This window comes from Sus scrofa, chromosome 6, assembly GCF_000003025.6.
Source record: "Sus scrofa isolate TJ Tabasco breed Duroc chromosome 6, Sscrofa11.1, whole genome shotgun sequence".
Taxonomy (NCBI): Eukaryota; Metazoa; Chordata; class Mammalia; order Artiodactyla; family Suidae; genus Sus; species Sus scrofa.
Window position 1 is genome coordinate 144157292 of NC_010448.4, and position 27539 is coordinate 144184830.

The 27539-nt window shown below is 37.0% G+C and overlaps 1 protein-coding gene across 4 annotated transcripts; it reads left to right on the plus strand.

The window, feature by feature from the left end:
- DEPDC1 (DEP domain containing 1) lies at nucleotides 278-26686 on the plus strand. Of its 4 annotated transcripts, XR_002345155.1 has the most exons (13): nucleotides 278-444; nucleotides 1888-2153; nucleotides 4617-4773; nucleotides 5610-5728; nucleotides 6162-6292; nucleotides 8033-8080; nucleotides 10469-10609; nucleotides 19839-20690; nucleotides 21132-21304; nucleotides 21665-21836; nucleotides 23062-23238; nucleotides 24254-24439; nucleotides 25127-26686. XR_002345155.1 is itself a non-coding variant. In XM_021096485.1 (12 exons), exons 1-12 carry the CDS (start codon nucleotides 397-399, stop codon nucleotides 25265-25267), a joined length of 2448 nt encoding a protein of 815 aa, XP_020952144.1. In that variant the 5' UTR covers nucleotides 278-396; the 3' UTR covers nucleotides 25268-26686. The 4 variants fall into 4 exon arrangements, 3 of the variants coding, with proteins under 3 accessions (XP_020952144.1, XP_020952145.1, XP_020952146.1); XM_021096485.1 differs by lacking the exon at nucleotides 21665-21836 and having other exon boundaries at nucleotides 23062-23247; XM_021096486.1 differs by lacking the exon at nucleotides 21665-21836.

Genomic DNA, 27539 nt, shown 5'->3' on the forward strand with positions numbered 1-27539 from the left:
ACTAAACTGCCTCACCCGTTCGGAGTGTGGAGACACGACTCCGCCTCGTCCACGACCACAAGAGGAAGAAGAAGCTTCAGGGAACCCGGTGAGGCCGGGCCGCCTATCGCCCCAGCCCGGCCCCCACCCGCAGACCTGCGGTGCCTGCCCCCGGGGCCAGCACCACCTCCCGGAGAGTCTTCCCTGCTCACACGCGCTGCAACAGGGCCTGGTCGGCGTGTCACGTGACCCGAAGGCGCAGCCAATCAGCGCAGCCCTCTGCGGTATTCAAATCGGCGGCGGGGAAGGCGGGTGTGCAGAGCTCTGTTTCCGCCCGGGCCTCGGGGGCTGCAGGGTCGCTTTTCGCCGCCATGCGGGGCACCGGACGCTGACAGACCTTCGGGCCCGGTGGGCGGAATGGAGAATCGGAGTGTCCCTCCCGGGCCTTATCGGGCCACTAAGCTGGTAAGACAGCTCGGAGACGAGACTGGCCGGCTGGGGTGATGACGGCCACCGCTTTTATGGGAGAACATGCGTAGTTTTCCCTCCGGCTGGGGATGGGTCCCAGAGCCCCTTGGGTCACTGAAGAGGTGAATGAGGGGGAATTCACGGGTATCGCGGACCCTTGCAGGACATGCCTACCCCCCTACTCTAAGGGTCTGTACCCCCCTCCCCATTCCTTTGCTCCTGTCGCGTCGCTCCATCCCAAACGACCCCTGTTGGTGGTGGTGTTGGCCGGCCCTGAAACGTCTCGGAATATTGAGTTGTGATGTTGGGGCCACATAAGTTAGATAAGTGTGAAAAGCTGAATGTGTTATATATAAATCAGATTTATTGACCTCTGATGTAGAATATTTCAGTTAAAAAGTTGTATGTTTATACCACCACCACCTTCATGTTCCACTCTTAGATCTGCTACTAACCCCGAATTTGAGCTGTTTGCAAACAATTTGGAAAATTATCTTTTAAAACTGTAGATACATCACAGCATCATTAAACAAACGATAGACTTAAAGCTTACTTTACTCCATCAGTTCTTTGTTCACTATTGGAATCCTCACATAAGAAATGCTATAATAAATATATAAGCTTTTTCCTACTAAAGTTATTTTACCAGTAAAACTGTTGCCTGCCATGAGTTTTGTTTGGCCTGCATAGTTAATTATGACGCAGGTTCTAGAGTCAGTCATACTTTGGTATGAATGCCTGGGGTTTATCGCTTAGCTATGTGACCTTGGTCAAATTATTAAATCTCTCTATGCTTCATATACCTTATCTGAAAATGGAAGAGTAATAGTACCTATTCATAGAATTGTGAGAATTAAAGAGAAATAATGAATGTAATGCTTAGTCTCTGACATAAATATTACCGGCATATTATTAATGTTAGTTGAGGTTTAAAAAAACAGAAATAAATACTTTCTTTGTTGAGGACTAAAGGCAGGTTCATTGCAGTTCTCCATTATTCCTTGGTTTCCTATAAATAAGCCAACCAGCCAATGAAGTGCTTTTAGTCAGAAATTGTCACATAAAAATATTATTACAACACTAGAATTAATAAAAAGAAATCAGGGCGTTCCCGTCATGGTGCAGTGGAAACAAATCCGACTAGGAACCATGAGGTTGCGGGTTCAGTCCCTGGCCTCGCTCAGTGGTTTAAGGATCCAGGGTTGCCGTCAGCTGTGAGCTATGAGCAGTGGTGTAGGCCGGCAGCTACAGCTCCGATTCCACCCCTTAGCCTGGGAACCTCTGTATGCTGCAGCCCTAAAAAAAAGACAAAAAAATAAAATTTTCTTTAGTACAAATGTCAAGTGAGTTCATCATGAATTTTAATGATTTAATAAGAAATGAACAAGAGAATTTTCTTTGTCTAATTTGTTTGATATTTTTTCTTCTTTCCGTTTGCAGTGGAATGAAGTTACCACATCTTTTCGATCAGGAATGCCTCTCAGAAAACACAGGCAACACTTTAAAAAATATGGCAATTGTTTTACAGCAGGAGAAGCAGTGGACTGGCTTTATGACCTATTAAGAAATAATAGCAATTTCGGTCCTGAAGTTACAAGGCAACAGACTATCCAGCTACTGAGAAAATTTCTTAAGAACCATGTAATTGAAGATATCAAAGGAAAATGGGGATCAGAAAATCTTGATGACAACAGTCAGCTATTCAGGTACTAAACAAAGAAATAACTGCAAAAGCAAATTACTTAACAATAAAGTTTAACGCCACTTCTATTATGCTTTTAATAAAACAGCAGCTTCTTCAGGAGAAGTAATATTTTCTGTAGTAATCTTACTACTCTCAGTCCAATTGCAAACATTTGGAAATTAAAGTTAAAGATAATTACTGCACAATTCAAACTTCTAAAATAGAAGATAGTATATATAATAAAATAGGGAGTTGAGAGGAAAGAATGAGATATTGTCACTTTTACATATTCTGAAAGCTTTGTAACATGTCAAGGACAGAACATTATTAACCTTTAGTTTCATAGACTTAAGAATTGCAAGACATTCTCACAGGTTCTTGCCTTTAAGTGACATAATCTAATAATACATGTTATGAGATAAATAATAGCAAACTTTATATAATAACTAATAAAAGAACTATACTACAAGTTAAAGGGAATATGTATTAAGCATTTATCATTTATCATGTACCAGAAGCCCTGCTTTATGATTTACGTGTCTTCTTTATTTAATTCCTAGAATAGCTAAGCAGGGCAGGTATTAACTCCTTTTTATGGGTGAAAAGGCTGAGACCATGCTTCTAAAAAATCTTAATTCTCTTGATCTGAAATATATTCTAATGTACGCCTTTGTCAGACTAGTAAATACATTTCTTATGTCAGCTCTGTTGTAGCCTCTGTGGGGCCTTTCTGATTCCCTCAGGCTAGCATAGTTACTTTTTCTCTCATATACCCACAGTTCTTGGCTATATATCCCTTAAATTTTGTCTTTGGATTCTAATTCCCATGCTTTTTTACTCTACAAAATCAGTACTCTTCAAATGAAATGTCATAGAAATTGATTCTTGCTTGTATGTCAAAGATGATTTATGTCATACAAGTAAACTGCAATAAAAAATATATGAATAGTTTATTTTGTATAACACTCTACAAATCTCTCCTCGTTCCACTACTTGTCCATCACCTTTTAAGTTCTTTTGCTTTTGCTCATTCTTCAGCTGTTCCTGTCCTCAAGGTCCTAGGCTTGGGCACTTCACCTCTCTCTGAGCAATCTCATACCATGTCTTCACTTACTTTTCTTATGATTTTCAACTTCCAATCCAAATACCTCTCCTCCGCTTTAGGCCTACTTTTTGCCTGTCAGACAGGCACTTCAAATATAACATGTAGAAAATCACTACCATCTCTTACCCTCTTATATCCATATCTGAATGAAGGGCACTGTCTTCCCTGTAGTTAGCATCATTCTTTCCCTTCTCCACTTTAAATATGGTGTATTTATCAAACCACATCTATTGTATTGATTAGTATTATCCAGTCTATTTACTTCTCTCTTCACTATGAATGTTGTTTATGTTAGATTGTTACTCTCTCACTGGAATTCTGTATCACTCTTTAACTAGTCTCTCTATCTCTAGTCCTTTTACAGTGGTAACAAAACTATGAAGTACTTAAAAATAAGGTTTACCACAAATGTGTAAGACCTTCCTGAAGAAACTTATAAAATTGTATTGAAAGTAATAAGTATGAGGATATTTTTGTTCATGAATGCGAAGTCTTCATATAACAAATAAGTCATTTCTTCCCAAAAAGATGTATAGATTCAGTACATTTTTATTCAAAACCCCCATATAATTTTTTGTAGACTTTAACAAGCATTCTAAAGTTCATTTGGTAGTGTAAAGCTCTGAGTCAATTTTGAGGAATGATGAGGGGAGAACTGCTTTAACCTGATTATTTGGGCTTACTTAAATTTAAATTAAAACAATTAAGTGCTGAGAATATAAACCCTTGTATGTATGGGAACTTGGTATGAGTTATACATGAATTAAACACCAAAATATGAAAACAAAATTCTTATGAGAGAATATAAGAAAGTATTTTAAGATAGTGGAATAAGAAAACGTTACTGAGGTCACTAAAAACTTATGCAGGAGTTCCCATCGTGGCTCAGTGGTTAACGAATCTGACTAGGAACCATGAGGTTGAGGATTCGATCCCTGGCCTTGCTCAGTGGGTTAAGGATCCAGCGTTGCCGTAAGCTGTGGTGTAGGTTGCAGATGCAGCTCCATGTTGCTGTGGTTCTGGTGTAGGCCGGTGGCTATGGCTCCAATTAGACCCCTATCCTGGGAATCTCCATGTGCCGCAGGAGCGGCCCTAGAAAAGGCAAAAAGACCAAAAAAAAAAAAAAAAAACTTATGCATAAATTTAATGTAAAAAATATAGGGGTATTGCTGGTTGTTTATGTATATTTATTTAAAGTATAAAAACATGAACAAGAAGGAATACATTAACATATACAATAACTATAGGTTAATGATTTCCCTTAGGAAGAGAGAAAGAAATACAATTAACAAAGAATTTCTCCTATTAAAAAAAAAAAATGAAACTGGGTTGAAAGTTTGTGAGCGCACATTATTTAATTGCATATTATTCTTTAACCAGATTTCCTGCAAATTCTCCACTTAAAACTCTTCCACGAAGGTATCCAGAAGTGAGAAAAAACAGCATAGAGAACTTTTCCAAAGATAAAGATAGTATTTTTAAATTACGAAATTTATCCCGTAGAACTCCTAAAAAGCATGGATTACATTTCTCTCAGGTAAAATATCCCTTTTACTAATCACTAGTTTAAATATAATTAGCATGAGCTTGTTATTAGAGTCAGTAAAAGTGAATGATTCTTTAATATTTGAAGCCATTACTTGAAATCTCTTAACATACTTTATGTTCTAAAAATGCAGAGTTTCCTTGTGGTGCAGCAGGTTAAGGATCTGGCGTTGTCACTGTGGCAGCTAGGGTTGCTGCTATGGCACAGGTTCAGTCCCTGGCCCAGAAACTTCCACACATGCAGCCTAAATAGATAAATAAATAAATAAAAATGCATGTGTAAATTTGTTTGGAATTCATAGAAACAAAAACGTTAGGGAGGAGTTCCCGTCGTGGCGCAGTGGTTAACGAATCCGACTAGGAACCATGAGGTTGCGGGTTCGGTCCCTGCCCTTGCTCAGTGGGTTAAAGATCCGGCGTTGCCGTGAGCTGTGGTGTAGGTCGCAGACGCGGCTCGGATCCCACGTTGCTGTGGCTCTGGCGTAGGCCGGTGGCTACAGCTCCGATTCAACCCCTAGCCTGGGAACCTCCATATGCCGCGGGAGCGGCCCAAGAAATAGCAACAACAACAACAAAAAAAGACAAAAAAGACAAAAAAAAAAAAAAAAAAAAAAAACGTTAGGGAGACATACTTGAAATACTATTTGTATAATAAATTAATTTTGGGGTAGTAGGGCAGTTGCAAAACTAAAGCTCTATTACCGTATTATAGTATTTCTTCAAGTGACATTACTCCTCAATGGACTGATACTAATACAGTTACTAAATATTAACAGTATTTACATAATTTCAGCATACCATATGAAATCAAAGTAATTCTTTTTTCAGGAAAATACAGAGAAAATGAATCGTGACATGATCAGTGAAGATCAAGAAAACTCAGTTGATAATAGAGAAATAAACCAGAAAGATGTTGAAGAAGTTTGGAGACATGTTGTTCTGATCTAGTAAGCTAAAACTAAGCTATAACCAAGCTCCAGAGATGTTTAGAATGTTAATGTGATATTTTCATCAAGATATGCAAATGAAGAACAGATTAATTCTCAAAGCTTAGGATTTAAGCTGTATATGTGCTTCTTAATAAGTGCCCTTGCTATAGTTCTAGTACATTAGAATTAGAATGTTTTCAGTATGATTTGCTTTTTCTTTGACTCAAAAGTTGTGTGTCTAGTTTGGGATCTATATTAGAATCTTTCAAAGGTTTTAACATGAATATATTTTAAGGCGAATATTATATATAAGCCTTAGAGTTTTGACTTAAGAAAAAAACCAAAATATCCTGAAGGCTTTGTTTGTTTTCCAGCTCTACTCTTACATATTTATATTCTATTCCACTTATTTTATGAAGAATAAAAAGTTTGTATCATTTCTTCTATTTAGCCTGCAAACCATTTTAGGTGTGTCATCCCTGGAAGAAGTCATAAACCCCAAACAAGTAATTCCACAATATATAATGTACAACATGACCAATACAAGTAAACATGGAGTAGTTATACTACAAGACAAATCAGGTTGGTATCAATAAAAGAAGTTGGATTCATTGTAAACTTGTTAACAAAAGTTGCAGCCATTGTGGAAATAGAGACCAAAACATAGAAAGTAAAATACTTTGAGAAATCACCCAGGGAGACTCTTGTTTTATTAGAGGTGCTTTAATAATCATGGTGGAAAAAAATTTTTTTGAAGTATAGTTGATTTATTCGTTTCAGGTGTACAGCAAAGTGATTCAATTGTGTATGTGCGTACTTCAGATTATTTTCCTTTATAGGTTTTATAAAATATTGAGTATAGTTCCCTGTACTATACAGTAGGTTCCTTGTTGGAATAATTTTTAAATGAATATTATTCACACTGTTATTTTAGCTCTTAAGATGGATTCATGCTTGATTTTGTTAAATAGCAGAGTTAAATATACAAAAGGTATACAGAAATAATTAAAACTATTGATTAACCACATTTTACTGAGGGCCTACAATGTTCCAGGCACTGTGCTAAAGATTTAATGATGAGCAAGAGGGAAGTGGCCTCTGCCTTCCTGGAACTTAAATAAGTTATACAAAACTTTAAAGGGGTGAAGACATATATGCAAAACCAAAGTAACACACAATAAGTCTGAACTCTGAAGAACAGACACTGGCTTTGTATTGTATATATGTTTATATAATGTATTGATATCAGATATAGAAAAATCAGAGAAATAATTCAAGCTTAGTGCACTAGAAAACTTATATTACAGCAAATGTATCAATAAACTTACTCAAAATGTTCGCTCATTTTTTCATAATCATTTGCCGTCTATAGAATTAAGTGACATGCATTACTTTGAGTTTCTTTCTGTGGGCAAGAACTTTGAGTTTCTAATCATAGGAGCAAAAAAGTAAATATTTAAACTTAAGAACTATGTTGTATATACATGTTAGCTTTGGACTCATCCCATCTTTCATTATCCAAAATAAGTGTATATAGTCTCATCTAAGCTTTCTAGTCTTTATAACCATATACTTTTCAAGTCAAGTGTATGTGTAATTTTTGTGTTTGTGGTCAGAAAATGACTACATTTATGCAGTATATTTTACTTAGTGCCAATTGAAAGATATTAAGCAAGCCTCACTGTGAAAGCACCTTAATATTCAAATATAGCTTGTTTCTATCACAGATGTAACTCAAATCAGTATATCCAAATAGGATAGCTATAGGTAGAACAGAAATGAGGATCAAAGAAAAGATGGTAGTAGTGGATAACGATGAATGTTTATTTTTGAACCCCCTCCAAATAATTAATCCCTGATTTGGGGTTGCTTATTGTCTTATATATTGTGGCAAAGTCAAAATGAAGTTCTCTGTAACTTTTTAAACCTATATTTTAATATAATACCTTGAGAGTTCCTCTTGTGGCTCAGCATGTTAAGGACCTGACATTGTCTCTGAGGATGCAGGTTTGATCCCTGTCCTTGCTCATGGGTTGCCACAGTTGGCTGTGGCAAAGGCAACAGCTACAGCTCCAATTCAGCCCCTGGCCTGGGAACTTCCACATGCTGCAGATGTGGCCATAAAAAGAAAACAATAAAATAAAATAAAATATTCCCTTGGTCCTATGTCTTGTTAAATATATAATCATTTTAACCCTGGAGGTACATACACATACGTGTGTGTGTGTATAAAATACATGTAAATGTATATATAAGTGAAGTTTTAAGTATACTATCATAAAATTGTATGATTTATTAAACAATATTAATTTTTGTGTGTAGATGACCTTCCTCACTGGGTATTATCTGCCATGAAGTGCCTAGCAAACTGTAAGTTACACAAACTTGTATGTGTTATTTGACAGTATATAACCAGAACCAAGGCATTATTTTTAATAATTTTTAAAACTCCTGATAAAATTAAAGTATATTATTTCTCTTGATGTTTAAGTGAAGATCTAGTAGAACTGATTACATTTCTTTGCATGTGAAGTATGTTTTAGAGCCCTTTTTCTATGTAAATAGTGATTTTGTAATCCAAGCCTATCATTTATCTTTCAGTTCTTGTAAATCATAAAATTATAGGCTAGAGAATCTCAAAGAATTTTTAATATACATCAGTTGCCTCAGAGAAGGCCAAGGAATTCAAATAGCAACTTGTAAGTAAAGTGACTTATAAGTAGAAAGTTTCAATCAGAAATGAAGTCTCGTAAAACTCACTTCCGTCCCTGCCTTGCCGTTGTACACAGATTTAACATTCAGGTGTTTCATGACATACTTCTATTCCATTGGACATATTAATGAGACTTTTATGTTTATGGAAAAAAATGACCTGTGACTAATCAAATCATTTTTTAGCATTTCTTTTTTCAAGATTTTTCCATAGTGATCAGTGATAATTTTTATAATTTAAGACCATGGTTCAAGTACAAAATCTGAGTTGTTATCAAAATCAATTTTAAAACTGTGCTGAGGGGTATGCTTCTAAATCATCAAAAGCTAAATTATATTTTAATAATTGTGTTACAAATGGATTTTTCTAGTTCTTATAAAATTAGTACTTTTTCAGGATAAGTATATATTCCCTTGTTGTCCACTGGGTGTCAATATGACAAAATAGCAGAATAAATAGCAATAAAGTAAATAATGTTAGTTACAGAAATTTTTATTTATCAAATAAAAATAAAGGTCATGATCAGAAGCCTAAGATTTTTGAGTTTCTCTTTCTACCTTCCCCTACCTCACTGCCCTTATCTCTCATACTTTGGCTCATGATTACAACTCAGCATACTTCCAGGGATTACTCTGATGCCCCATCTTAAGGGATTTGTTTCTTTTTCTTTCTAGTCCATGTTATACATAAATGATACCAAAGATATGATTTACTAGATTCCAGTTTAACAACAATATATCTAGCGAGGGGCAATATTGACTTTTATTTAAATTTGTTTGTAATTTAATCCCCCACAATAATCCTGTGACATGTAAGAATCAGTGATCAGTAAATCACTATACCCAATTTCTTTTCTAGAAAAAAATAAGACTTAGAAAGTATTTTTTTCTAATGATATGTACTCAAACCTATATTCTCTGATTGTAAATTCTATATTTTTAATTCCAGTATTTTCTGTCTTAGAAAACTTTTAATGATTATCAAAATTTTAATCCATTTATTAAGACTATATCTTATATCCTCCTCAGAAAAAAAAAAAGTCTATTTATTTTGTCCCACATAAAACCTTTGTTAGCCTTTACTTGAAAGATTACCTAGTGATCTCAGATCTGAGTGCCTATTACAGTCATTAGAGATACTCACCAAAAATTCTGATTAAGTTGATTCAGTATGTCAAGAATCTTTTTTTTTTTTTTTTTAACCACATCTCAGAAGATTCTTATAGTGAAGACGCCCAAATCAGTTTGGGAACTACTAAATTAGTGAACCAGAAGCAAACATTTCTAGATCAGTTATTCCTAGTTCATAGGAATTCTGATAGCTCTGGTCTGTATAGAGATTATATTTTTAATAGGTGCATGGCATAATTCTGATTAGTAGTCCATGGACCACACTTTAAATGCTGTTGGATCTCAGGGTCCTAGGACTTGCTCTCACTTTACACTGCTCTAAGTTCCAGCATTAGCTTTGCCACCGAGGACTCTTTCATCTTTAGCAAGTTTCTCTGAGCTTCAGTTTCCTCATCTGTAACATGAAATCAGAGCTCATTTTTGAAGAAAATACTAACAAGTAGGCATGATTATTTCAGTGATTTTAAGCTAATGGAAGAGCAATATAAGGAAATTATTTAAACGTTTAGATTACGCTTCATATCTGGCAAAAATTTAATCAGGGCAAAAGACAATTTGGAAGAATTATTTTCATTGTCCATATTCTGCTTTATAAAATGAATTGTGAAAAAATCCCATTAAAATAAACTTCCCTGATGCTTTTAAAATATATATAAAATTTGCTTTTATATACATTTTCAGGGATGTAAATATTAAAATAAAACAAAATGCTAATAATTGCTTGCAGTGATTTCTAGTTAAAAGATGAGAAGAAATTTTTACAACCCTTTAAAATTTTTGAATTGTGGCAGAATTTGTTTTTAAACATAATTCCTTCATGAAATAAATACAGATTTTATGCTTTTTATAAGGATCTTTAAAACATGTTTAAAATGAAGTATATTTCACCCTTTTTTTTTTTTGCCTTCTACTCAGGGCCAAGAAGTAATGATATGAATAATCCAACTTATGTTGGATTTGAACGAGATGTATTCAGAACAATTGCAGATTATTTTCTAGATCTTCCTGAACCTCTACTTACCTTTGAATATTATGAATTATTTGTGAACATTTTGGGTACGTATAGATTTTTACTTACTTAAATTTATTGTATTAGCTTCCATAATTTAAAAGATCTAAAAGTATGTGTAAATATGAAAGTGGCAGACTCTAAATTATTTTAAAATTCAGGAATACTCTGGTTGCTGTTATGTTTTTTTCCAGTAATTCAGATATACAATTCCAATATCAATTCTCTACACCATTTGGGTGTCTTAATAATTCAGTTCATTTCTGACAATAACTACCCAGTTAACCCAAACCCCAAAAGTTGAGAATGAAGTCTTTCAGCTCTGATACTAACTACCCAGTGCTAGCTAAGACCCCACAGATTATAAGGCTCAGTTCCACAGGATTGCCCTTGATATACCAACTGCAAACTGAGTCCTCAGGTTTACTCCCACTTCTGCCTGGCTAACTACCAAATCAGGGGTGCCCACAACCCACCCCCCAGCCTCTACCGGGTTTAATAATTCACTGCAATGGCTCATAGAATTCTGAAAAGTACTTCACTCAATGATTACCAGTTTATTATAAAGGATATAAGTCAGGTACAGCAAAATGGAAGACATACATGGAGGAAGGCATGGCGGTAAGAGTTATGTGGAGCTTCTGTGTTCTTTCCAGAAATGTCACCCTTCCCAAGCATGTCCAGGTATTCACTAACAAGTAAGCACCCACAACCGTGTTGTTTCAGAGTTTTGTTTTTTTTTTTAAATATTTTTTTTTATTTTCCCACTGTGCAGCAAGGGGGTCAGGTTATCCTTACATGTATACATTACAATTACATTTTTTCCCCCACCCTTCTGTTGCAACGTGAGTATCTAGACATAGTTCTCAATGCTATTCAGCAGGATCTCCTTGTAAATCTATTCTAAGTTGTGTCTGATAAGCCCAAGCTCCCGATCCCTCCCACTCCCTCCCCCTCCCATCAGGCAGCCACAAGTCTCTTCTCCAAGTCCATGATTTTCTTTCTGAGGGATGTTCATTTGTGCTGGATATTAGATTCCAGTTATAGGTGATATGATATGGTATTTGTCTTTGTCTTTCTGGCTCATTTCACTCAGTATGAGATTCTCTAGTTCCATCCATGTTGCTGCAAATGGCATTATGTCATTCCTTTTTATGGCTGAGTAGTATTCCATTGTGTATATATACCACCTCTTCTGAATCCAATCATCTGTCGATGGACATTTAGGTTGTTTCTATGTCCTGGCTATTGTGAATAGTGCTGCAATGAACATGCAGGTGCATATGTCTCTTTTAAGTAGAGTTTTGTCCGGATAGATGCCCAAGAGTGGGATTGCAGGGTCATATGGAAGTTCTATGTATAGATTTCTAAGGTATCTCCAAACTGTTCTCCATAGTGGCTGTACCAGTTTACATTCCCACCAACAGTGCAGGAGGGTTCCCTTTTCTCCACACCCCCTCCAGCACTTGTTATTTGTGGATTTATGAATGATGGCCATTCTGACTGGTGTGAGGTGGTATCTCATGGTAGTTTTGATTTGCATTTCTCTTATAATCAGCGATGTTGAGCATTTTTTCATGTGTTTGTTGGCCATCTGTATATCTTCCTTGGAGAAATGTCTATTCAGGTCTTTTGCCCATTTTTCCATTGATTGATTGGCTTTTTTGCTGTTGGGTTGTATAAGTTGTTTATATATTCTAGAGATTAAGCCGTTGCCAGTTGCATCATTTGAAACTGTTTTCTCCCATTCTGTAAGTTGTCTTTTTGTTTTCTTTTGGGTTTCCTTTGCTGTGCAAAAGCTTTTCAGTTTGATTAGGTCCCATGGGTTTATTTTTGCTCTAATATCTATTGCTTTGGGAGACTGACCTGAGAAAATATTCATGATGTTGATGTCAGAGAATGTTTTGCCTATGTTTTCTTCTAGGAGTTTGATGGTGTCCTGTCGTATATTTAAGTCTTTCAGCCATTTTGAGTTTATTTTTGTGCATGGTGTGAGGGTGTGTTCTAGTTTCATTGCTTTGCATGCAGCTGTTCAGGTTTCCCAGCAATGCTGGCTGAATAGACTTTCTTTTTCCCATTTTATGTTCTTGCCTCCCTTGTCAAAGATTAATTGACCATAGGCGTCAGGGTTTATTTCCGGGTTCTCTATTCTGTTCCATTGGTCTGTCTGTCTGTTTTGATACCAGTACCACACTGTTTTGATGACTGTGGCTTTGTAGTATTTCTTGAAGTCTGGGAGAGTTATGCCTCCTGCTTGGTTTTTGTTTCTCAGGATTGCTTTGGCAATTCTGGGTCTTTTGTTGTTCCATATAAATGTCTGGATTGTTTGTTCTAGTTCTGCAAAAAATGTCAATGGCAATTTGATAGGGATTGCATTAAATCTGTAGATTGCTTTGGGTAGTATGGCCATTTTTACAATATTGATTTTCCCAATCCAGGAACATGGAATATCTTTCCATTTCTTTACATCTTCTTTGATTTCTTTGATTAAAGTTTTATAGTTCTCGGCATATAGGTCCTTTACCTCCTTGGTCAGGTGTATTCCGAGGTATTTGGTTTTGTGAGGTGCAATTTTAAAAGGTATCGTGCTTTTGTATTCCTTTTCTAATGTTTCATTGTTAGTATACAGAAATGCGACTGATTTCTGAATGTTAATCTTATATCCTGCTACTTTGCTGAATTTATTAATCAGTTCAAGGAGTTTTGGGGTTGAGTCCTTAGGGTTTTCTAGGTATAGTATCATGTCATCTGCATACAGTTTGATCCTTAGGGTTTTCTATGTATAGTATCATATCATCTGCATACAGTGACAGTTTGATCTCTTCTCTTCCTATATGGATGCCTTTTATTTCTTTTGTTTGTCTAATTGCTGTGGCCAGGACTTCCAAAACTATGTTGAAGAGCAGTGGTGAGAGTGGGCATCCCTGTCTTGTTCCAGATTTGAGTGAGAAGGCTTTCAGTTTTTCCCCATTGAGGATTATATTTGCTGTGGGTTTATCATAAATGGCTTTGATTATATTCAGGAATGTTCCCTCTATACCCACTTTGGCAAGGGTCTTGATCATGAATGGATGTTGAACTTTGTCAAATGCTTTTTCTGCGTCTATTGAGATGATCATATGATTTTTGACCTTTTTTTTGTTAATGTGGTGTATGATGCTGATTGATTTGCGTATGTTGAACCATCCTTGTGAACCTGGGATGAACCCAACCTGGTCATGGTGTATAATTTTTTTGATATGTTGTTGGATTCGGTTGGCTAAGATTTTGTTGAGAATTTTTGCATCTATATTCATCAATGATATTGGCCGATAGTTTTCTTTTTTGGTGGTATCTCTGCCTGGTTTTGGAATGAGGGTGATGGTGGCCTCATAGAATGTCTTTGGGAGTATTCCTTCTTCTTCAACATTTTGAAAGAGTTTAAGGAGGATGGGCACCGATTCCTCTTTATATGTTTGATAGAATTCACCTGTGAAGCCATCTGGTCCTGGACTTTTATTTGTAGGGAGTGATTTTATGACCTCTTCAATTTCATATCTAGTGATCGGTCTGTTCAGTTGGTCTGTTTCTACTTGATTCAGTTTTGGCAGGCTGTAAGATTCTAGAAAATTGTCCATTTCTTCCAGATTGTCAAACTTATTGCCGTATAGTTGTTCATAGTATTCTCTTATGGTTTTTTGTATTTCTGCTGTATCCGTTGTGATTTCTCCTTTTTCATTTCTAATTTTGGTGATTTGGGTTCTTTCACTCCTCTTTTTAGTGAGTCTGGCCAGGGGTTTGTCAATTTTGTTCACCTTTTCAAAGAACCAGCTCTTGGTTTTATTAATTTTCTCTATTGTTTTTTGAGTCTCTATTTTATTGATTTCTTCTTTGATCTTTATAATTTCCTTCCTTCTGCTGACTTTAGGACTTTTTTGTTCTTCTTTTTCTAATTCGTTTAGGTGGAGGGTTAAGTTATCAATTTGGGATCTTTCTTCTTTTTTGAGAAAGGCCTGTATTGCTATAAATTTCCCTCTGAGCACTGCTTTCGCAGCTTCCCACAGATTTTGAGAGGTTGTGTCTTCATTATCATTTGTTTCAAGGTAGTTTTTAATTTCCTTCTTGATTTCCTCATTGACCCATTGGTTTTTTAGTAGCATGTTGTTTAGTCTCCATGTAGTAGGTTTTTTCTCTTTCCTTTTCCCATGGTTGATTTCTTTTTTTTTTTTTTTTTTTTTTGTCTTTTTGTCTTTTTGTCTTTTGTTGTTGTTGTTGCTATTTCTTGGGCCGCTCCCGCGGCATATGGAGGTTCCCAGGCTAGGGGTTGAATCGGAGCTGTAGCCACCGGCCTACGCCAGAGCCACAGCAACGCGGGATCCGAGCCGCGTCTGCAACCTACACCACAGCTCACGGCAACGCCGGATCGTCAACGCACTGAGCAAGGGCAGGGACCGAACCCGCAACCTCATGGTTCCTAGTCGGATTCGTTAACCACTGCGCCACGACGGGAACTCCCCATGGTTGATTTCTAATTTCATGGCATTGTGGTCAGAGAAGATACTTGAGATAATTTCTGTGCTCCTAAATTTATTGAGATTCGCTTTGTGTCCCACTATGTGGTCGAATCTTGAGAATGTTCCATGAGCATTTGAGAAGAATGTGTATTCTGCTTTTTTTGGATGTAGTGCCCTGAAGATATCAATTAAGTCTAACTTTTCTATTGTTTCCTTTAGGATCTCTGTTGCTTTATTGGTTTTCTGTCTAGAGGATCTGTCCATTGATGTGAGGGGGGTATTTAGGTCTCCTACTATGATTGTATTCTCATCAATATCTCCCTTTATGTCTGTTAATATTTGTTGTATATATCTGGGTGCTCCTATATTTGGGGCATATATGTTGATGATAGTAACATCCTCTCCTTAGATGGATCCCTTAATCATTAAATAGTGTCCTTCTTTGTCTTTCTTTATGTCTTTTGTTTTAAAGTCTATTTTGTCTGATATGAGTGTTGCGACTCCTGCTTTTCTGTCATGTCTATTGGCGTGAAATATTTTTCCACACCCTTTCACTTTCAATCTATATGTACACTTTGTCCTGAGGTGAGTTTCTTGTAGGCAGCATATTGAAGGTTTTTGCCTTTTTATCCACTCAGCCACTCTGTGTCTTTTGATTGGGTCATTCAGTCCATTGACATTTAAGGTGATAATTGATAGATGATTATTTATTGCCTTTTGAACCTCATGTTCCAGTTGATTCTATGGTTCTCCATTCTTCCTTTCTTTTTTTTTTTTTTTTCCATTTTTTGCAAATGCAATATTTGCTTTTGGCTTGTGGTTGCCCTGTTTTTTAAGTATGCTAACCCCTTCCCATAATTGTGTGTTTTAGCCTGATGATCCTGTAAGTTCAAACACTTCATTACTATATTAAAATTAATAAGAGAAACATACAAACAAACAAAAAGGGTTATTTCCTTCCTAACATCCCTTGCCCACATTTTATGGTTTTGATGACTGTTTTTTATTTTTTTCTTTTTAATTTTATTTTGTTTGAAGCATGTTCATGATTAAATCTGTATGCTGGCTTATTTGAGTGACTGCTCTCTGATTGCAGTTTCCTCAGTCCTAGTTCTTCCTCTTCTTCTTTTTTTTTTTTTTTCCTTTCTTTTTTCTTCCCTTTCCTTCCTTTCTTTTTGGTTTAGAGAAGCCCTTTCAATATTTCCTTTAACCTGGGTTTTGTGTTGCTGTATTCTTTAAGTTTTTGTTTGTTGGGAAAAATTTTTATTTCCCCTTCTATTTTAAATGATATTCTTGCTGGATAGAGTATTCTAGGTTGCATATTTTTTCCTTTGAGCACTTTAAATATCTCTTGCCATTCCCTCCTGGCCTGTAGTGTTTCTGTAGAGAAATCAGCTGATATTCTTATGGGGTTCCCTTGTAGGTAACATTCTGTTTTTCTCTTGCTGCCTTTAGGATCCTCTCTTTATCACTAACTTTTGCCATTTTTATTATGATGTGTCTTGGTGTGGGTCTGTTTGGGTTCAGTTTGTTTGGGGCCCTCTGTGCTTCTTGTATCTTGAACCCAGTATCCTTTAGATTTGGGAAGTTTCCACCGATAATTTCTTCAAATATATTTTCCATCCCCTTATCTTTTTCTACTCCTTCTGGAATTCCTATTATGCGTAGATTGGCCCGCTTTATATTATCCCATAGGTCTCTTATATTGCTTTCCAGTTGTTTGATTCGGTTTTCTGTCTGTTGACCGGATTGAGTGATTTCCATTATTCTATCTTCCATATCACTGATTCGTTCTTCTGCATTATTCATTCTGGTTTTTACTGCCCCTAGTTGAGTTTGCATCTCTGCAAATGAATGTTCTAGTTTTTCTTAGCTCCTCCTTATATTTTCTAGTTCCTTTCTGAGGGTATTTGCATTACTGTTCATATCTTCTCTTAATTCCTTCAGTATTTTCACTATTTCTCTTTTGAACTCCAGGTCTGTCTGACTGCAGAGATCTGTTTCACTGTTGACTGTTTTAGGTGAGTTCTCCTGTTGGTTTGACTGGGGGTGGTTTCTCAGCTTCTTCATCTTGCTTGTTGTTTTCTTTCTCCTGAGGGAGTTGTACTCTCCGTTATCGGGCAGTGTTTGCCTTGTCACTGCCGTGGAATATTTCCTGAGGGCTGGCGTTGTTGGTCAATCTTTTTTGAGGCAGTGTGGCTTTTCTGGAGTGTTGATGGGGCTAACAGTGTTTCTTTGAAGCAAAGGAGGACTTCCTGAGGGCAGACAGGACTGGGAGGTCCACACCACGATGGTAGCAGATTTCACTTGGCCATGCAGAGCTTGCTCTGGTGTTTTTAGGCTGTGGGGTTCTTGCAGGGGGTTGGCGGTGTTGGGCAGCTGCTCTTCAGGGGTGCATCACCCCCTGGGGGCTGGAGCAGCTATCTGGGTCATTGAGAACCTAAGAGGCTTTTCCCTAGGGCAGCCCAACTCAGAAGGACAGCCTGAGAATGTAGGCGGATCTTTTCACAGTCTGGCCGAGCTTGTTGTAGCTTTTCTGAGCTGCAGGGGCTCTTCCAGGGGGCTGGTGGTGCTGAGCAGCTATTCTGCGGAAGTGGGGCACCCCCTGGGGGCTTGGGCGGGTAGCAGGGCCACTGGAAACCCAAGAGGCTCCTCCCCAGGGCAGCCCAACTCAGAAAGACCGTCTGAGATCTTTTCCCAACTCGGCCAGGCTTGTTGCAGCTTTTCTGGGCTGCAGGGGGTCCTGCCTGGAGCTGGCAGTCCTATGCAGCTGATCCACTAGGTCTCAGCACCCCCTGGGGGCTTGGGCGGGTAGCAGGGCCACTGGAGACCCAAGAGGCTCCTCCCCAGGGCAGCCTGACTCAGAAAAACCATCTGAGATCTTTTCCCAACTCGGCCAGGCTTGTTGCAGCTTTTCTGGGCTGCAGGGGGTCCTGCCTGGAGCTGGCAGTCCTATGCAGCTGATCCACTAGGGCACCCCCTGGGGGCTTGGGCGGGTAGCAGGGCCGTTGGAGATCCAAGAGGCTCCTCCCCAGGGCAGCCCAACTCAGAAAAACTGTCCGAGAATTAGGTCGATCTATTCACGGCCTGGCTAGGCTTGTTCTAGCTTTTCTGGGTTGCAGGCCTTTTCTCAGGGGCTGGTGGTGTTTGGTGCTGTTCTGCGGAAGTGTAGCCCCTCCAAAGGGCAAGCAGGCCTGTGCAGGGACAGCCCCTGCAGTGGTAGGCTTCAGGCAATTGTTGAGGCCAGCCCTCCTGGATGGCAGGCAGCCCCAGGTCCAGTGAGAGCATAGGGGGTGGCGGGGGTGGGGGAAGGGGATGCACTGGGAAGCACAGCTTTCTGCTAGCTAGCGGGCCTGTAAGCTTGCTTTGGCGTGGGGGGTATTCTATGGGGACCCATCCCTTCTTCTCTCCCCTCCCCAGCACAGGCACAGACCAGGCTCTTCTCCCAGGTTCCCTCTGATGCGGCTTTCCACTTCCCCGCCCCTAGAGTATTGTTCCCTTCCTCTGCGACAGCTTTGTTTTCTAGTCTCCCAGGCAGTCTCTGCCCCGTCAAATGGTTTCTAGACCTTCCAAGCAGTTTCCGCTCCACCCTGCCCCCCCAGCCCATTCTCAGGGACTAACCTTCGGAGGCAAGGTCTCAGTGTCCAGCCCCCACCCAGGCGTCCCCCGGCCCTTTCTCAGGGACTAACCTTCGGAGGCGAGGTCTCGGTGCCCAGCCCCCACCCAGGCGTCTCAATTTTTGGTGACTGTGCCCATAGTTCAGATGGTCCGTTTGGTTCTTGATTGGCTTTTCCGTACTCCAACTTACTGCTACACTCTTCTCTGCATCTGGAGATTCCTCCGGTTTGTTTGATCTTTCCCCCGGTAGGTGACTTTCCAGGGTGCGGGATCCCTTTCTCCTCTGCAGTTCTCTTTCGGGAGCATCCGTCCCGCTTGGATTCACCTTCTCTCACTCTCCTCTTTTCTCCCGTTCTGCCCAGTAATGTCACGAACTTCTTGCCGTTATTGGAGTTTAGGTTCCTCTGCCAGCGATTGGTTGCTGTTCTGTGCGAGTCATTGATTCTGTAGATGTGCTTTTTTTGTTGTGTTTGTGGGAGAGGGCGAGCGTGTCCCCCTACTCCTCCACCATCTTGTCCTCTCCTGTTTCAGAGTTTTAACTGAGGTTTCATTACATAGGCATGGCTGATTAAATCATTGGTCATTGTTGATTAAGTTCCATCTCCACCACCATCACCAGCTACTCCACCACCCTCTCTGAGGTAGGGCTAAGTATTCAACCATCTAAGCAAGGCCAGCCTAAATCACCTCATTAGCATAAATTCAGGTTTGCTCAAACAGGCTCATTATTAGTAATAAAAAAAAAATACTCCTATGACTCTGGAAATTCCATGGATTTTAGGAGCTCTGAACTAGGTACCAAAGACAAAGACAAAATATATGTTTTATTATAATACAATTGTCTTATAATTAAGAGCTTTCTAATACTTATAGACTGAGAATAGACATTTTTAGTGTATTTGTCTCAATTCATTTAGTTAAATTGTTGAAATAAACTTTACTTTATATCACAAGTTGGAAAACCTTTAGTCAGTCTTGCACTTTGTAACTGAATGTTGCATGTGTCCCATTTAAGTGGCTTCTGAATTAAGCAACTGCTATTTGTACCATACTAACAATATGTACTATAGTGATGCTTTATTTTTTTAACTTTACTGTTGTTTTTGTTTTATTTTTGTCCACTGTCATACAGTTGCATCTAAACTTTTGTTTCATTTCCTGGTAGTTGTTTGTGGCTACCTCACAGTTTCAGATAGATCCAGTGGGCTACATAAAATCCAAGATGATCCACAGTCTTCAAAAATCCTTCACTTAAACAGTCTGAATTCCTTCAAATCAACTGAGTGTCTTCTTCTCAGTCTGCTTCATAAAGACAAAAACAAAGAAGAATCAGATACTACTGAAAGACTGCAGATAAGCGATCAAGGATTTCAAGAAAAATATGCTAAGAAAATGCAGCTAGTTAATTTAAAATACAGAAGAGCCAGTGCTAATGACATAATGGGAGGAAGTTGTCATAATTTGATAGGCTTAAGTAGTATGCATGGTCTATGCTCTAATATCAAACCAAGGTGCTATTCATTAGAAGGAATTATAGATTTACCAGGGAATTCAAGTAAAGAGGTCTCCAGTGTCTTCCATCAATCTGTTCTGAACATAGAAGGACAAAATAATAAACATTTCTTAGAATCTAAGGCCAAACAGGAATCCTCACTGAGTCTTCATTCAGAGCAAAATATTCAAAAGCCACTCTGTGTTGGTTTTAAGAGAACCTCTACTTTGACCATTCAAGACCAAGAGGAGTTATGTAATGGGAAATGCAAGTCAAAACAGCTTTGTAGATCTCAGAGTTTACTTTTAAGAAGTAGTACAAGAAGGAATAGTTATATTAATATGCCAGTGGCTGAAATTATCATGAAACCAAATCTTGGACGAGGCAGCACAAGTGTGCAAACAGCTATGGAAGGTGAACTCCGAGAGTCTAGTACCACAATCAATAAAAGACTCTGCAAAAGTACAATAGAACTTTCAGAAAATTCTTTACCTCCAGCTTCTTCTGTATTGACTGGCACACAAAGTAAGGTTGATGCTTTCAATGCATGTAACATTAACTTTTAGTGTTTACTAACCCTGTTTCGCTTACCTGGCTTTTCTTCTCTGAAATTGCTTTATTTTTTTCCTCTAGAAGGAAAGTTTCTTACTATAGAAGACTTGTCATGGCATAATTAAAATTTATTCTACTACCTAAAGCACTTATTTTCTCTTCTTTCAATTGCACTTATACTGAATCACTTTATATGTAATAAGAGAAGGATTTTAATGCTCCAGTGGATTATGAAGAAGATAATAAGTATTCTACCATGTTTGTGAAGAATGTGGAAATTTCTGAGAATAGTTAAAAGAAATAAAATGTTAAAGTATTATTTTGCCGTCTTTATATAACTGTATATGCTGGTAGTATGAAAGCAGCTAATGTCATTGATGATTTTTTTGGGGGGTGGGTAACTTTGCCTTCTAGGTTTGCTGCAACCTCATTTAGAGAGGATTGCCATCGATGCACTACAGTTGTGTTGTTTGTTACTTCCCCCACCAAATCGTAGAAAGCTTCAACTATTAATGCGCATGATTTCTCGAATGAGTCAGAATGTTGATATGCCCCAACTTCATGATGCAATGGGTACAAGGTCACTGGTAAGTTGATTTCTTAAGGAAAGAGGAAGCCCTGGTTCATAAACAAACAAAAAAGAGAGAAAACCAAACCATCTAAGAGTATTATTCAAGTGATGTCATGGTCTTGAAATCCTAGATTCTTGAGTTAAGAAGTTTCTTGAAAGTCTTTCAGAGATTGTGTAGTGGGAAAGCTGTATTTGATGTGTTGCGTAAATTAAGATAGCTTGTCACTGTGAGCAAGAAGTTGAGAGAAACTACTGTGAAGCAGTCTTAGACTCCATATAAAGATGATGATAGAAGCATTTATATGCAGATATTGATTGGGAATGGACTCTTGAAATAAAATCACTAATATCTCTCTCTCTCTCTGTCTGCATAAAGAGCTGCCACTTTCTCAGAGTGCGGCTGCAATTTATAAGATGCTCTGACAGCAAGGAATCTGGAACTAAGCTCCATTCTAATACTCATTAAGGACAGTTTTTTGATAATGAAAAATCTAATATTAAGAGGAAGAATTAATCTAGAGTAATTGTAGCATCATTAAAAAGTATAGGTAAGTTTGTGTGGGAAGATAGATAGGAGTAGGAAGGAGATAATTTTGGTTTTACACTTTGAGGTTATAGGACATCCAAGTGAAATTCATTCAAGAGAATGTTGGAAATGTGAACCTGGTAAAGGAAGATCAGAGCAGAAGCTATATTTTTTGGAGAGGTGGTAGTTGAAGCTATGAGAGTAAATGAACTCTACCAAGCTGAGAAAAAAAAAATAAAAAGCTAAGGACTGAATCTTGCAAGAAGATAGGAAAACCTGCTGGGCATGTAGGAATAAAACCAAAAATATATTTTGATTCAATAAATGTGCTCACCATCTTATGTGCAAAATACTTAAAATAGAATTCTGATATTCAGATCACTTTATAATGTGTGTGGATGTGCATGTGTGTGCAAGCATACATGCATGTATGTGTCTTATATTTGGTGGGTTACATGGATATGAATGGGAGTAAATTAGTTTTGAAACACAAAATTGACCCCAGGATTTGAAGATCATCATGATCGAAATGAAAAATACATGTATTGATTGTTTTTAAAGACTGATGGAATAAGCATCAAAAACTATTTTCCAGAGTTCCCTTTGTGTCTCAGTGGTAACGAACCCAACTAGAATCCATGAGGATGCAGATTTGATCCCTGGCCTCCCTCAGTGGGTTAAGAATCCCATGTTGCCAAGAGCTGTAGTATGGGTCACAAACACAGCTCAAATCCCGTGTTGCTATGGCTGTGGTGTAGGCCAGCAGCTGCAGCTCCAGTTCGACCCCTAGCCTGAGAATTTCCATATGCTGCACCTGCAGCCCTAGAAAGCAAAAACAAAAAACTATTTTCCAATTTTGAAAGATAACCACTTATGTATATATGTTATATATTCTCCTACTTTGTGTTTTTATGGGATTAATTTAATGCCACTATTATCTAACAGTCTTTAAGCACCATATATATGTGGTATTAATGGAACCTATGGTGTTTACTGGTAAAAAGGTGACAAAATTAAAAAGCTAAGCCTTTTGTAATCGTTGGGAATTTATATTAAGGAAATATTTAACAAATACTTCAGAAAGAATAATAGCCATTCTTATCTTTCTAGTGTAATAAATTACTGTTCTCATTTTTAAGCTGAAGTCTGCTTATCACTTTATCTCAATCCTTTAGCATAATGCTACCTACAAATTACTGATATTCTAATTTATATAAAACTTTAAGTTTTTAAATTCATATTTCTAGATGATACATACTTTCTCTCGGTGTGTGTTACGCTGTGCTGAAGAGGTAGATCTTGATGAGCTTCTTGCTGCAAGATTAGTTTCTTTCTTGATGGATCATCATCAGGAAATTCTTCAAGTACCCTCCTACTTACAGACTACAGTGGAGGAACATCTTGACTACTTAAGAAGGGGCCACGTATGTATCGTAAGTCTTAAAATTCTCTACATTCAGCTGTTGCAAGTGGCATATGCATCTTAAACTATCCTAAACAAAAAGAGACTGTCAGCTCACATAAATAACCTCTAAAAGTCAGAATTATAGACAGAATATGGAGATTCAAATAGCAATGGGATTCTTATTTCCATCCTTCTATCCCTAAGAGTGATTTTGGTTCTGTATTTGAAAAGTGGCTTCTTCCCATGATGGGGAATAGGGCTGATTAAAGCTCTTGAGTCACAGACTTGCATTTGCAGCCCAAAGGGAAAAAAAGCCATTCCTTCACTTCCAATTTGAAAAGTTCTTGGTATGGACTCAGATTGGTCCACTCTAGGTTAAATGCATATCCTTTGGGTGGTTGAGGGTGAGTGGGTTGAAGAGAATAGCCATGCTCTGAGTGGCTCTACGTAGGTTAGAGAAGACTCTCTTCTTCAAAAAAGGTAAGGATAATTGGAAGGAACTTTTATAAGAACTTTTAAAACTTTTATAAGAGATGGAATCTAAGCAGCCAAAAACAACAGATGTCTACTATAGTCAGTCTTTGGCTGCCCAGCACATATATTCATGTATCTTCCTGTGTATACCATTCTAATATTACCATGACTTACCATAATTATAACTATGCCCTATAATTTCTTTCCATTTCTGCAAATGGTACGGGCTGTGCTCATGCTCTTAGATCTCAAAAATAGTAGATGAGCACTTTATCTAATACCTGTGTGTTATATATTTTATATACATTACATCATGTTTGTCCCATTTTACAGATGAGAAGACAGAGCAGGACAAGCTTAAATAACTTGCTGATGATTATAAAACTAATAGTTTGTAGGGCTGGGATTTAGACCCTGCTGATGTATTCCTACCCTGCTACATAATAAAGTTTTCTTAGTGTCGAATGTTTGATGACAAAATAGTAATCAAAAGAACCCTTTACCAAGAAGGAACATGACCAGAATCAATAGATTTGACTGTATCATTTTTTTTACTACAGATTAAAAATCCTAGTGATGTCTTGATTGCTCCTTTGCCAACATATTCATACTGTAAACAGATTAGTGCTCAGGAGTTTGAAGAACAAAAAGTTTCTACCTCTCAAGCTGCAATTGCAGAACTTTTAGAGAATATTATTAAAAACAAGAGTTTGCCTCTAAAGGAGAAAAGGAAAAAACTAAAACAGGTAAGTGAATGAGTAAGTTCTCAGTCATAAATATTTTCTAATATGCTATTGCTAATTGTTATTTAATAACCTTTAGAATCTAATTTCTCATTTTAATATTTTGGATTTTAAGTATCATATATAGGCTGTGTAAGAGTACCTACCTGGTTTTACTCTGTCCTAAAATTTTAATAATAACCAGAATAACAGATACTCTCCTTTATTTCCAGTGTTTTATATGATAATAACATGCATTAGCCTTAGAAAACAATTACAATATTTGGATTATAATGCATAGCTTTTAGTGACACATCACTACCATTTAGAATTTTTAACTCTACATCAAAACCCTATAGTCATATGATTCTGGCAAATCCAATTCCAGGTCTGATACACTCAAAGAAATAAAATGTACTAGAACCTTGTGACCTTCATAGGCTTTAACAAATGAGAAGGAAGAACATCTGGAATTTAGGAGAATTAGCAGAAAGTTAATGCTGTTAGAGAGAATCCTAGAATGTTAATGCTAACTGGGATCTAAGAACTATTGCAATGCACCTTTCATATGTGACAAAGAAGAGGGGGAAGTGAAAGGATACTGATCTCTGTAATACATCTTTGAGAAGGGCAAAGATGCATAAAATATTGACCAGTGGCCTCAGCTAGAATAATGTTAAATACCTTCTAACTCCTTACCGCGTTTTCAAGTTCCAGAAGGAATATCCCCTGATCTATCAGAAAAGATTTCCCACGTCTGAGAGCGAAGCAGCACTTTTTGATGACAAACCTACAATCAAGCAACCCATGCTAATTTTAAGAAAACCAAAGTTTCGTAGTTTAAGATACTAATTGGATTGAAAATTATGTAGTACTTGTGGAACTTTAGTAAGTGGAACCATATCTAAGAATCCAGCTACTAAAAAGGAAGTCTGCTTATTAATAAGGCTTTTCTAAATAAAAGAAATTATGTAAGGAGGTGCCAAAATAGTTTTTATCAACATGAAACTGCTGAGAAACTTGTGGATCTCAACTGAGAGCAAATAACAATAGGTGATACCAGGTATTTTAACCAGAAATAATCTTTTGTTTTTTTATACAATTATCTGAAAAAGCTATCATGGTGTGTGCTAAAATTTCATTTACTTGAATTTTGAAAACTGACATGTGCTCAAGATTAAGCTGTAATTCTATTAAGAAAACTTATCTGCACATATGCTTATGGATGTGAGCTTAAGAACTAGTTGTTTAGGATTACTTTTGTTTCTAAATCTAAGAATGTGAAGAATATTTGAAAATTCAGTGAGTTAATTTTTCAACTGCTAAATATTGCACTCTTGTATATTCTTTTTCTATTTTTGATCTATTTATCTATGTGTGTGTTTAAAATGTGTATATATAAGACTTTGGTTTGCCTTAAACATTTATCCTATCTACTTCAGTTATTCTTTTTTTTTTAATTAATATCTTTTTTCATTCTTCATGGATCTACTAGGAGATAAAGATATGAAAGTAGTATAAGGCAATCGTGTTTATTTAAAACATATTTATTTAGCAACTACTATGACTATGTGCCTTTTCATTCTTCAAGATGTGGAGACAATGATGAATAAAACAGAAAAGTTTCTTCCCTAAAAGAGAGATACCTATCAGTTACTTAAAATAACAATATACCCCATGAAATCAAGTCATGAAGATTCCTTCAGCTGAAGACCGGCCATTTGGATTATGGAACAGTTCTCTAAGCCAGTTTCAAATTGGTGCATATCAGAATCACCTGGGAGAATTTGAAAATAATACATGCTCAGGCCATATATTATACTGATTAAATCAAAATTTTAAAGAATGGCATATAGGCTTTAGTATTTTTTTAAACTCTAGGTGATTTCAGTATCCAGCCAACTTTGAGAATCAGTGCCTGAATATTATAAGTAAAAATATTTGAAAATTATATTTTTTATTAGTAAAATATTAGGCTAGTGACACACTGGTTTTATTACTTCCTTGGAAGGAAATGTCAAGTATAAATCCCTCTCAATAGAAGGTTCTCTAAATTTCTGCTTGACTAACGTGGTGCAAACTCGAAGCAGTTTTTCTTCCAAACTTTATGAAAGATTGTTTAATATCTGTTTGTTCGTGCAAAGACATATGTAATGCCTTGGATAGACACTTTTTGTGACTGTTTTGATTTCTCCGTGTAATGTCATTACTGTGGAATGACAATGTCCCTTTTCAAATCAATATTTTTATTAAAATATGAACAGAAAATAACATCGTTTGTCCAGAAATCTTAGCTATAAAAATATTAAACTGAATTACAATTCTTTCCAAAGTATTTGCTGTATACTAAAAGCTTTCCTGTTTAAAGATGTGTAATAATGTGAATTATGTTGTATATTAAGATAAAAATTATTTTTGGTTTTGTAACAATTTAAATTTGGTTCATATTTATTGATAAATATTAAATATATAAATTTAAAGACATAGTAAACTTTCATCTCTATTAGTGTGCATGCAGTTGAGGTTACATTATATAATATAATGTAACACTTTTTTTAATGATGTGAACTCAGAAGTTAAATTTGAATCCTACTTTGCCCTTTATTCCATAACTCTGGGCAGGTTATTTAATTTCTCTAAGTCCCAGTTTTCTTATCTGTGTGATAAAGATTATAAGAGTACCTGTCTTTTAGGATTGTTGTGAGCATTTATTAGAATACTGTATGAGAAGTAATTAGCACAGATTCTGCCATAGAATAAGGATTCTATAAATATTAGCAATTGATACTAGAAACACCTAGAATTATAGCACTAGAAGAGATCTTAGCAAAAATATAGTCCTCTCAATTGCTTTGGGCAGAAAGGAACCAAAACAAAGCATGAACAATTGGTGAGTCTTATTAAACTATTTTTTTAGTTATGAAACAAAGGTTCTGATTGTACATACTGGTTGGAAATATTTGATCTAATATAAAGGGAAAATTTGATGAGGAAGGGAAGCATGCATGTCTTCAGAAGGAATGTCCTTGAGTATGTGAAAGTATATGAGATGCATTATACAAGTAGACGGCTGAGCCTTTGGCTAGAGCCTGGATAAATTCCATTCTATCAGAAAAAAGGGCAG

Bases quoted from the DNA above. Each gene is read 5' to 3' on its own strand.
- DEPDC1 (XM_021096485.1), top strand. From the start codon at position 397: ATGGAGAATCGGAGTGTCCCTCCCGGGCCTTATCGGGCCACTAAGCTG. The intron at 445-1,887 runs GTAAGACAGCTC...TTCCGTTTGCAG, and splicing joins CTTATCGGGCCACTAAGCTG to TGGAATGAAGTTACCACATC. The intron at 6,293-8,032 runs GTTGGTATCAAT...TTTTGTGTGTAG, and splicing joins TATACTACAAGACAAATCAG to ATGACCTTCCTCACTGGGTA.